This window comes from Leuciscus leuciscus, assembly GCF_965113295.1.
Source record: "Leuciscus leuciscus genome assembly, chromosome: 11".
Taxonomy (NCBI): domain Eukaryota; kingdom Metazoa; phylum Chordata; class Actinopteri; order Cypriniformes; family Leuciscidae; genus Leuciscus; species Leuciscus leuciscus.
Window position 1 is genome coordinate 20,379,314 of NC_138735.1, and position 11,981 is coordinate 20,391,294.

Genomic DNA, 11,981 nt, shown 5'->3' on the forward strand with positions numbered 1-11,981 from the left:
ACAGATATACTTTGTATACGTGTTGTTAATAATATATTGATAATTAACATTCATCTATGTATTTTATCTTAATTCTAAAGTGTACATACGCATGAAAAACAGAAAAACAAAGGCGCTCTTTAGCAAAGAGTTAAAATCCACGTGGTGCGCCGCCACAAAGCCCTCGTCGTCTGTGTGGTTGGTAGTGTCATTCACGACGTTTTGCGACATTGCCGTTCGTGGACGCTCAACTCTCCCGGGTGAGATACCGGCTGAGCGGCGCAGTTGCACAGAAATATCAAAGAAAGCGACTGCTAGTCCAATAACACTCTGCACTTTTCTCAGATCAAAAGCACACGTGGTTCATACGTCGTTTCAGCTCCAACAAGTAATCGCGCGAGGTAGATGTGGACTCTTTAGTTGAGCTGAAAGCGACGCGAGGGAAGGCAACTAATTGTCTAAACGGGGCTTGAAGTAAGTTGCCTCCCCAGCGGCGCTTTAAAGGGAAGCCACAGCCCGGATCCCCGGAATAACGGTGAAAATGGACTATGACTTCAAAGTGAAGCTCACCGGGGAGAGAGAACGAGTCGAGGATCTCTTTGAGTACGAGGGATGTAAAGTTGGACGGGGGACATATGGTCATGTGTACAAAGCAAAGAGGAAAGATGGGTGAGTTTGCAGGATGGACTTGTGCAGCGATATGAGGCCTGCGCTCCCGTCGCGTTCTGCTCTCAGAAACCAAAACAGACCGTGTTATCCGCACTCGGCCCCGTGTTTTAGAGAGACAGCTCTCTTGTCTTCAAAGAGAGTTTGATATTCACAGCTCACAGTTTCAGCGGAGGCTTATTTCGAGGGGATTGTGAATGTACGTCTGCAGGCAGGAGTGTTGTTGTGATTGACGAGCTTATGCAGTTATGATGGCACAGGTGCATTTGATGCAGATTTCGATTTGCAGTAGCATGTGCTGCTTTTTTCTTCGTGACGTTGAAAATTATATTTACCTCCAATAAAAACTACACTTTGCCAAAGGCATGTTTACACAGCTGATCCAAAAGACACAATGTTGCATAAAATCAGCTCTAAACCAATCAGCTCTGGCTCTAGTATCAAAAGAGCCTCAGATTCTGCTTTACATTCTATGAGAATCAAATGCAGAATCATAGCTTGTTTGTCATGGCAGAGAATTCTAATGAATAGTTTCATATTTAATTTAGGATATCATGATTCTATATTCATAATGTTATATTTAAAGCAATTCCATTTATTTCATAATTCATAACACCCATAACATCTTTTTTTCTGCCATCGTTCCTTTGCGGAAGTATGTAATTGCATACAGAGTATCCAGCCTTCCTCATACTTGTGATGTAATGTGTCACCTCAGCTGTATAAATATGTCTTTCAATTTCCTTTCGACACCTGAATCCATTGCTGATGTGATTGGCGTCACTTTTGAGATATTGTTATTATTATTATGGAGATCAGGGTTCACTGAAAAATTTTCTTCGCACTTTCAGGTGTCTGCAGGGTTTCTACTTCTCTTTTGGTGCTCTATTGAATTATTTCTGCATTTGCACTGGTTGCGTCAGTGACTTTTAACAGTTTAATACAGCAGATGTCGAGGATTATGAAAGGTTGTTACAGCCTTGACGAGCCTTTCTTCATATTGGTTTGTGTCAACAAAGCCCTTCCAAGGCAAAACGGCCGGTGTATATAACAAAGGACCTCTTATTCTGTAAAATAAGACTTGAGTAGTGATGTATAAATTAAATTAATTGCATTTATTCATGCTTACAGAAGAGGATAGGCAGAGAATAAGCGGAGAAAGGGAGACCGGAGGTTTGTTTCGGGGTGAAAAGGGTGTTGAAATTATTTTGCGCTCAATGTTTTTGCTAACTTGCTGATAGGAATAGATTCTGCAAAACTTGCTCACACCTGGGACAGAAACACAAGGATTTGTCTGTGCTCTTCATCCAAAGCAAGACAAATTATTCTCTTCAAAGTTCAAACACAATGATCAAAGAGCTGAAAATAACAGTATGACAAGTGTAACCTTTCTAAGATCAGATCTAAAATATTAGTTTTTATTCCATGAATTTGTCAAGTAACTTATCATGCTTTCTAATAGACTGCACCACCATGCTAGTCTTTAATTCCTATAATTTTCATGATGCGAAAAATGCCAGTAATAAAAATAGAATTTTACTGCGTAACGTGTAGTGTCACAGAATTTAGATGAATAAATCAGTGATGTTATCAATATCATATCAAATCGAGATTAGTCTCTGTGGATATTAAACCACTAAAAAGACTCTTCTGCATCTGTCTGAATTTCGTCTGCTATACTGAAGTACGTGATGTGACACTTGTAGTGTTTTCAGGACATGAACGCATGAACTTCATCTCCAGAGCTGCTCTGAGAGTCACTTCACCAGCATTTCACCATTTCATTTGATACAACTATCATCAGATACTCAAAAGTCTACACTATAACCGGCCAAAATAAGAATTTGGTTAAACTTGTCTTGAAGAAACTATGACAATATGAGATATATATTATTGTTGTATACAGTAGAATGTACTTCTCAAAGTAATACAGTTTATAAAACCATTTGTTTTAAAGAATAGCAATCCAATCCAATCCACTTTATTTCTATAGCACATTTTACAAACACAAAGTTTCCAAAGTGCTGCACAGAAGACTCAGAACATACAAAACAATTAATATAAAATTATTAAAACAAAATAAGAACATCAGGTTTAAAAAATATATAAAAGATAAAAAGAATAAACACCACAGAGGACCACACAACTCACGCGGAGTTAAAAGCCAAAGAATAAAAATGAGTCTTTAGATGAGCCTTAAAACACTCAACTGTAGGGGCAGTTCGGACATGGAGGGGCAGAGCGTTCCAAAGTTTAGGTCCAACCACAGAAAAGGCCCTGTCCCCCTGAGTTTTAAGTCTTGACTTGGGGACCGCAAGCTGGAGCTGGCCCTCTGACCTCAGTGTCCGCGCTGGCGTATAAATTTGGATGAGGTCCGAGATATATGTTGGGGCCAGTCCATTCACAGCTTTAAAAACAAACAATAAAATCTTAAAATCAATCGTAAAACGAACAGGAAGCCAGTGCAATGAGGCAAGAATTGGAGTTATATGAGCGCGCTTTTTGGTTCCTGTTAAAGACGTGCTGCAGAACTGTAAGCGTGAAAGTGTATTTTGATTTATACCGATATAAATTGCATTACAGTAGTCTAAACGAGAAGAAATAAAAGCATGTGTAGCTTGTTCAAAACTGTTAAAAGACAAAAACGGTTTAACTTTGGCTAAAAGGCGAAGATGATAATAACTAGATTTCACTACTGCATTTATTTGTTTGTTTAGTTTAAAATCACTGTCTATTTTTACCCCAAGGTTAGTTACAACAGGATGCACAAAGTCATTGAGGGGGCCCAAATCTATCATGGGGTTAGTGGGGCCAAACTGCATAATCTCTGTTTTACTCTCATTTAGTTTTAAATTTTTTTGGCCAACCACGCTTTGACGTCATTTAAACATTCAAGTAGGGGTGCCAGGGGACTGCCTTCATGCTTTCTGATTGGTGTATAAATTTGACAATCATCAGCATAAAGATGATAGGAGATGCCATGCTTTTTAAAAACTAATCCAAGTGGGAGGAGGTACAATGCAAAAAGAATAGGACCAAGAATTGATCCCTGGGGGACCCCACAGTTAAAAGGCGCAGTTGATGAAGTAGAGTCCCCCATATCACACACTGTTTGAATTTGAAAAGTAAACCTCTGATGTGCAGTGGTTTGTTTGGCCAAAAAATTTAAGGAATTTTTCAAATCTAATATGGTTACATTTTAAAATATGAATAAAATTGTTATGCATTTATTTGATTACCACTACTAAATTTGTATTAAATCATAAAACACAATCCAAAGAACTTAAAACAGACAACACAGAATCTCTAAAAACCCAAATTACATATAGCATAAAAATGAATAAAGTATTAAATTGGTAACTTTTTATAAATTAAGTTGATTAGTTGATTATTAGCATTTAAACTATTACAACAGAATTTAGAAATGTATAACTAATATTTCATATGGAACAACATTTCTATGGTTTAATACTTACTCTTGGAACGAAATATCCATGGTTCAAAGAGTTTTGCATTTACTGATTAGAAATTAGAGCTGCAACGTCAGAGAATAATAAAAAAAAAAGACTTAAAAAGCCTATTCTACATTTACTTCTACTGGTCCTTTTGCTGGGGAAACTTAACTGAGAATAACACTCAATGTCTGAAGGGCATCGCCGGTGATATTGATGCATATGAAATAGCATTCCTCCCAATTTTCATAACATTTTTATTGCATTTAGTGCTATCACAAGAGATTTATTTAGTCCTAAGCACAACAATATTTTGCTGACACCAGTTGCAAACTATCTTGGCAGAGGAAGAATGGATCTGCTGATGAGTTAAGTTGGTTCTGAAGTGCTGGTGTTTAAGTGAGACGCGTCAAGACACCCAAAGCTGGGCTATTAAAGTCCAGACTGCCTGGCGGCCAGAGTCTCACTTGAAGGTCCAAAGTGTATAAAAATGTTTTTGTTCACCATAGAAGCTGGTTGTTTATGTCTGGTTTACAGCTAATTTGTTCTCCAGAAACTGGACAGGGCGTTGTGAAATTTTATAGGCTATTATAGGCTATACCTTCTATGTCTCACATTAGCCACCAGGAGACTTTTGACTTTACGAGAGTGTGCTAATATTGAAAGTTAAAATCTTGCTAAATGCTGCTTGGTCTTTCCCTGTGGATTTTTTCTCTCTAAATGGGGGTTTAATATGATCTGTAGGTAAAGATTTAGGGAAATATAATACACTGAAGAGTAATTGCGGTTGCTGATATGTCTATTTGCAGGAAGGATGATAAAGATTATGCTCTGAAGCAGATTGAAGGCACAGGGATCTCTATGTCCGCCTGCAGAGAGATAGCAGTAAGTACATCAAGCTTTAAATGTGTTCCTGTCAAGAGGATCTTCTTCAAGTAGCTATGGCACATGCCATCTAGGTGAAATAAGTTCCTGCAAATACATTTGCAGCATGAGAATATTTTAGTGTTAAACTGTGAATAGCTCTATGAAATTGTAAGTGCAATATAAGTGCTCTTTAGAGATATAGTGTGTGTTTTTTCGATACTCATATTCTCTCATAATGCAGTAAAGGACGATTCACTCAGAAATTAAAACTGTCATTATTGATTCACTCTCATGTTGTTTTAAAACCCGACCGTTTCAGTATAATGAAAGTGAATGAGTTCTAAAATAATGAAAAAAGACACCATTATAATATCATATTAGTGGTCCATACAAATGATCATATGCTAAAATCATGTGACTACTTTGTGAGAAACAGGCTGAAAATGAATCTCACCTTGACGTACTGTAACTAGTTTTGTCAGATTAATGATCGAATCATTATTTTGTGTCTGCTCTAATCAATGAATCAGGTGATCCAGTTCACAAAACTGAATGATTTGTTTGCAACTGATCTATTTCTTGGGTTCAACGATTAACTGTCCACTAAAGGTGAAGATTATTTGTAGCTTTTATACAAATTGTTTTCATAAGATTTGAAATATTGCACATGGGTCATATATGGCCCACTTTTATGATGCTTTAAGCCCCCATTCACTTGCCTGGAAAAGATCGACCAGCACTTTATTCAAAGTTTCTCCTTTTGCATTCCTTGGTCATACAGGTTTGGAACAACGTGAGGGTGAATAAACGATGACAGAATTTTCATTTTTGACCAAACTATGGTTTTAACAAGCATACTTCAGGCTGAAGTGTTTTTGTGTACTTTGGGTTTCTTTCTGCGGGGCCTCTGTAGATGTCTGTCTCAGCATGTGTGCCAAACTGTGTGTGTTCGTTCTTGTTTGCTCCCTGCAGCTGCTGCGTGAACTGAAGCACCCCAATGTGATCTCACTGCAGAAGGTTTTCCTGTCACATGCAGACCGCAAAGTGTGGCTTCTCTTTGACTACGCTGAGCATGACCTCTGGGTAACACACCGTCAGGCACTCATATGCATTATGCACACACACCTAGAAATGTTTCTATACAGTACATATCTTGTTGATGGTCTATGTGTCTTTGTAGCACATCATCAAGTTCCACAGAGCCTCCAAGGCCAATAAGAAGCCTCTTCAGCTGCCCCGTGGGATGGTAAAGTCGTTGCTCTACCAGATCCTGGACGGCATCCACTATTTGCACGCCAACTGGGTCCTGCACAGAGACCTGGTGAGGTTCTCTGTGTGTTCATTTGAATAGTTAATGTTCATACAGAAGTAGTTCATTTGCCACGTTTATCATTCTTTTTGTGGTCATCTTGGTTAAAAGTAGTAGTTGTGTGTGTGTGTGTGTGAGTTGAATCTTCTCACACTAGGCTGATTATTAGAAATCCCATGAAAGATTTTCCAGTAGGTGGCAGCATTTATGTAAGATTTTTTTTTTTTACAAATATTTCCCTGTCACAACAAATGTAAGGATGGAATTTAACTAAATTAACTTAAAGTAAAACAATAAAATAAAATAAAAATTGGCAATTTAAATAATAAAAAATAAAAAAAATAATATTATATGAAAAGCTTAAAACACTTGAAATTTAGAAATGTTGCTTTGGCAATAAATAAGTTTAAGATGTACAAAAAATAACTAAATAGAAATATTAAAAATGACAAAAGCACATAGCAAAATGACTAAAACTTAAGATAATGAAAATAATTTGTTGCTTTGGCAATAAATAAGTTTAAGATGTACTAAAATTACTAAAACTAAACAAAAAAATATATTCACCTAAATAGAAATATATTAAAAACATTTTTTTACTGAGGAATAGCCCAAATGAAATACCAAAATTTCCCTTGGAAAAAATTTTATTAAAAATTACAAAAACACATAACAAACTTAACATAAAATGAAAACTGAAAATATGAAAATAAAGGCTTGTTCAAAATAAAAATAAATGCTTATAACAATATATAAATAATACTAAAATAACACTGTTGCCAGATTAATGAATGATGAATTATAAATAAATGTAAAGCAATCATTGCAAAAACAGTGTTAATGAAACCAAACTTAATTTAGTTGTAGTATTTTTCTTTTTTTTTTAAACGGATCATGTTCTGAATAAGAACCAGTTCTTGGTTCCAAACCTAATCACATATGCTTTAACATCACAACCCAAACTTGGTATGGTTGTAACAAAAACACAGGGAAACATTTCGACCCTAATAAAAATATTCCAAAATACTGTTTCATGGCCATAAAGAATTATTCATGCATGGTAAGTTTTCAAAATTTGCAAACAAGTTCATTTTGGACCCTGGTTACAGCATCACTTACCACACTGAAATGAGAGAGGAAGTGTTACAGCTCTGACCTTTGACTCTTTCACCACAGAAACCTGCAAACATATTGGTAATGGGAGAAGGTCCTGAAAGAGGACGTGTGAAGATAGGTATGACATCAGCTCTTTTGACAAAAAGGAGAGATGCGTTTATCTGAATGTGTTGATGCACGTTCATAAGCATTTTTAAACTTCCTTCCCTTACGTGCAGCTGATATGGGTTTTGCACGGCTCTTCAACTCACCACTGAAGCCTTTAGCAGATCTGGACCCTGTAGTTGTTACGTTCTGGTACAGAGCACCAGAGCTGCTGCTGGGAGCCAGACATTACACCAAAGCCATCGGTGAGACGCTAGTTTATGAGCATCTTGCAAATGCTCATTTTAAAAAGTGTGTTTTAGATGATTTTCTCTCTACTTTACAGATATATGGGCGATTGGCTGTATCTTCGCTGAGCTTTTGACCTCAGAGCCGATCTTCCACTGTCGACAAGAGGACATCAAGACTAGTAATCCCTACCATCACGATCAGCTGGACCGGATCTTTAATGTCATGGGCTTTCCTGCAGGTATTCAACATCCACTTTTCATTCAAATCTAGACGAATCAGGGGTCATAACAGGTCATAACAGTCAAAGGTCATTTTCTCTTGCAGAAACAATCCATAGAAGTAAAAAATCTGTCATTTTTGTTATTCAAATATTTATATTTGCAGTTACAGTTCTGTTAAAGTTGATGGTTAACAATGCTTCAGTCAGTAATCTTTGTGCGTAATCTAATTTTCTCCTTAGACAAAGACTGGGAGGACATTAAGAAGATGCCGGAACACTCTACGTTGATGAAAGACTTCAGGAGGAATACGTTAGTTTGATTTCATCTTCAAAATGTTATTAATAAGGTGTTTCATGTACTAGTGTTTGATTTTTATGGTGTTTGTCCCTCTTGCTGTAGATACACTAACTGCAGCCTTATAAAGTATATGGAGAAACATAAAGTCAAACCTGACAGCAAAGCATTCCACTTGGTAAGTGGGCGAAAAGAATTGCAGGTCTCATACTGTATGTTCATTTTATATACTTTAATTAGGGGCCGTTTAAATGACATAGGTTTCAACAAAACATATCACTTTTTATGAGTTTTGTCAACGGGGATTGTTTTGACAATGTTGTCTGTACGTGGAAAAACTCAAAGGAAAAACGTTTTCGTTTTTTTGTTCATCGTTGTCATGTAAACATACCCTTATTAATTAAAATTTGTTTAAATTTTCAACATCTGCACTCCCTCAGCTGCAAAAGCTGCTTACTATGGACCCAATCCGCCGAATCACATCTGAGCAGGCCATGCAAGACCCGTACTTCCTGGAGGAGCCGTTACCCACGTCTGAGTGAGTGATGCGAAACGTAAAATCAGCCATCTTGTCTGACATGAGCAATTTTGATTCGGATTTCTGTATGTTTAATGTATGTGCACTGAAATTAGGTCAACCACAGGGCTCTACTTACATAACTTCAAATCTTTTTGTTTAGTGTCTTTGCTGGATGCCAGATTCCTTATCCCAAACGGGAATTCCTGACGGAAGAGGAGCCGGAGGACAAGGCAGATAAAGTAAGAAATGTGTGTTTTTCCGCTTTTTTTACTCTTTGTGTGTGTATGTGTTCATTTTAATATTTATTACAGCTATTTAAAAGAAATATGCATTTGCATATGATCATGTCCCCTGACTCTCTTTCTCTGTCTCTTTGTCACCCACATGCAGAAAAACCAGCAGCAGCAACAGCAGGGGAACAACCACACCAATGGGGCGGGACACACAGGTAACCCTGACAACAGCCACGCACAAGGCCCGCCTCTGAAGAAGGTGAGAGTGGTTCCGCCCACTACTACCTCAAGTGGCCTGATCATGACCTCAGATTACCAGGTAACGCGTGAAAACACAAACCGTTTAATAAGTGTGTGTGTACGTGCACACACACACACACACACACACACACACACACACACACACATATCTCTCCCTACTAATGCTGTGTAAACTATACAGGGACCCTCTCATTTGGTACATTACAATGATATTAGAGGTTAAAATTTACAACAGAGCCCAAAATATTATTATTTTTTTATTTATTTTTTTGCTATAATAATTACACTCAAATGAAAACTTAAATGTTTGTATAAAACTCAGTTGCACATAAAGTAGCTTTCATAAACACTTGTCGTCATTACACGTTTATTAAAAAACATAATGAACAGTAAATAAGCTATAGCTAACTAACAAACTATGAACACTGGATAACTTAAGTGACGCATTGTTTTATTGACATCTAATGTTAATCTTCTTCACCAGCAAATCAGCATATTAGAATGATTTCTGAAGGATCATGTGACACTGAAGACTGGAGTAATGATGCTGAAAATTCAGCTTTGCCATCACAGGAATAAATTACATTTTAAAATAGAAAATAGATATTTTAAATTGTAATTATATTTCACAATATACGTGTTTTTTGATCAAATAAATGCAGCCTTGGAGAGCATAAGAGACAAAAATGTGCAGCTGATATCTGTAATTTAGGCATATTTCCATTTAGATTTATTCATTTAGCACATACTTTTATCCAGAGCAACATATAAGTGATGAAGAACTCAGCTGCCTTTGTCTAGCATCTCCTTTTGTTCCTCTTTAGTTGTGATAGCCTCTCAGTCCATTGAGATCCTGAGAGTTTCCATTTTGAACACTAAGAACCATTAGCATGCAAGCATTCGTGTCTTGAGTGCTTGTTGCTTCATAGATTTGAAAACAAAGACTGTCGCTTTTCTTCTGTGTTCCAGCGCTCCAATCCACATGCTGCCTACCAGAACCCAGGACCAAGCACATCATTGCCCCAAAGCAGCATGGGATACTCCTCTACCTCCCAGCAGCCTCCACAGTACTCACACCAGACCCACCGCTACTGAGTCAGACCATGCCCCCTCCCCACCCCCCTTTACGGTGCCCAATAGGGAGAATGTACTTAGGGGGGCGGGTGTGGACCTGAGCTGAACCGCCCTCTTACCCCACTGGGCGCTCTGCTGTGCAGCATTTCCATAGAGACACCACAGGAACAATAACTGTATACGTAACATAACAACTATCACCGTATCATACAGCCGACATTATACTCCGCTTACAAAAGGAGAAAAAAATTTTTTTAAATGCATAAACTTTAAGTGAAAAGCTGATGAAAAACAGATATTTGTTCCATTGGTGATAGTCTTCGCTGCAAGTCTGTGATACTTCACATGAAAAACAAAAAAAAAGCAACAAACATTCTCAATATGTGGTACTGAACAGCTGCACTATGTAGTGAGACTGGTTTGGAGTGAGGTGGGGATCCACCGTACCATCCAATCTCTTTAGTTCTCACTTCTGAAAATCCGTTGGCCTCTCCGAGACTTAAAGCTGCTATGTGACTGCCAGCAAAGACAGAATGACATTTGTCAGTCTGTCTGTCTATCCGTCTGCCCTTAGACACACTCACACTCACACATAACGAATACTCAAGCACTCACTCTTTTAGCCCATTGCTGGGGACCGAATTCTCTGTGCTGGAGCTGCTGACTGAAGCATAATGAGAACCTCTAGTGCCCCCTGCTGGATCATACTGGTAGGAGGCGATATAAAAGATACAACAATCTTGATTTTTAGTAGTTAATAATTTAATGTTTCGGTTTTACGTTAGGAGAGGTCAGCAACTTCCATTTTGCTGTCACACCGGCTGTTATGCGTGAAAGATCGGCCTTAGAACTTAATGACAAAAGTGTGTGGACAGCAGATTGAACATGCATTGTACTGTATTGTAATTAAATATTTTACATGAAACAAATATCCTGACAATAAAAGTGGAAGCATTTAAAAAAAAAAGAAAGAAAGATGTGGAAAAGCTGTTGTGTGAGTGTTTGTGTACATTTCCAGTGGCAATAAAACACAGGCAATGCTTTAATTTTTGCTTCTTTTAAAATATTTGAGCATTTTAGTTAGGAATTATGGCTGGGTTATCTTTTATAATCTATTTTAAAATGCATGATATTTATTAAAGTTTATGAAGAAAAATTTTTGAGGTTTGTTGCACTGGATTACAGTAGTGTATTTAAAGCTGTTTTATATGCAAGTATTTATTTTATTTTATTTTTTAAACTTGCGTCTAATGCCAGTTTGGCCAGGAACATTTCTGTTTCCTGCATTTGGTGTTTTAGTGTATTACTAAGTCTGTAACAAAGGGCTATTATATTGTGGTGTTATACTGTCTATAACAATGATTACATAAGAATCTAGACTTAGGTCATTAAAATTAGCTCATGGCTCAGATCGCTTGATGTAATTGCCACATTCCCATAACTTCATTCATAGGAGTCCCATGTTAATTTTTCTTTATCTATTTGGCCCGTCCCACTTCAGAGGTCTGTGCATAACATTTTTGTCTATTTAATTTAATTTAATTTAATTGGTTTAGTTCATTATTTTTATATATTATAATCACAAATTCTTGTAACTAATGTTAAATAACCAGTAATCCCTGCTGAATGACTGCTTAAATTAGACAATTTTCA

The 11,981-nt window shown here is 37.2% G+C and overlaps 1 protein-coding gene across 2 annotated transcripts; it reads left to right on the top strand.

Annotated features, from left to right (window-relative positions):
• Positions 1-193: 193 nt before the first annotated feature.
• On the top strand, positions 194-11,374 carry cdk8 (cyclin dependent kinase 8). Of its 2 annotated transcripts, none has more exons than XM_082184277.1 (13): positions 194-648; positions 4,907-4,982; positions 5,937-6,047; positions 6,145-6,285; positions 7,450-7,507; positions 7,608-7,739; positions 7,820-7,963; positions 8,186-8,255; positions 8,346-8,418; positions 8,681-8,778; positions 8,921-8,999; positions 9,151-9,312; positions 10,224-11,374. In XM_082184277.1, the coding sequence occupies exons 1-13, from the start codon at positions 521-523 to the stop codon at positions 10,347-10,349; spliced, it is 1,398 nt and encodes a 465-aa protein (XP_082040403.1). In that variant the 5' UTR covers positions 194-520; the 3' UTR covers positions 10,350-11,374. The 2 variants fall into 2 exon arrangements, with proteins under 2 accessions (XP_082040403.1, XP_082040402.1); XM_082184276.1 differs by having other exon boundaries at positions 196-648; positions 8,921-9,008.
• The last annotated feature ends 607 nt before the right edge of the window (positions 11,375-11,981 follow it).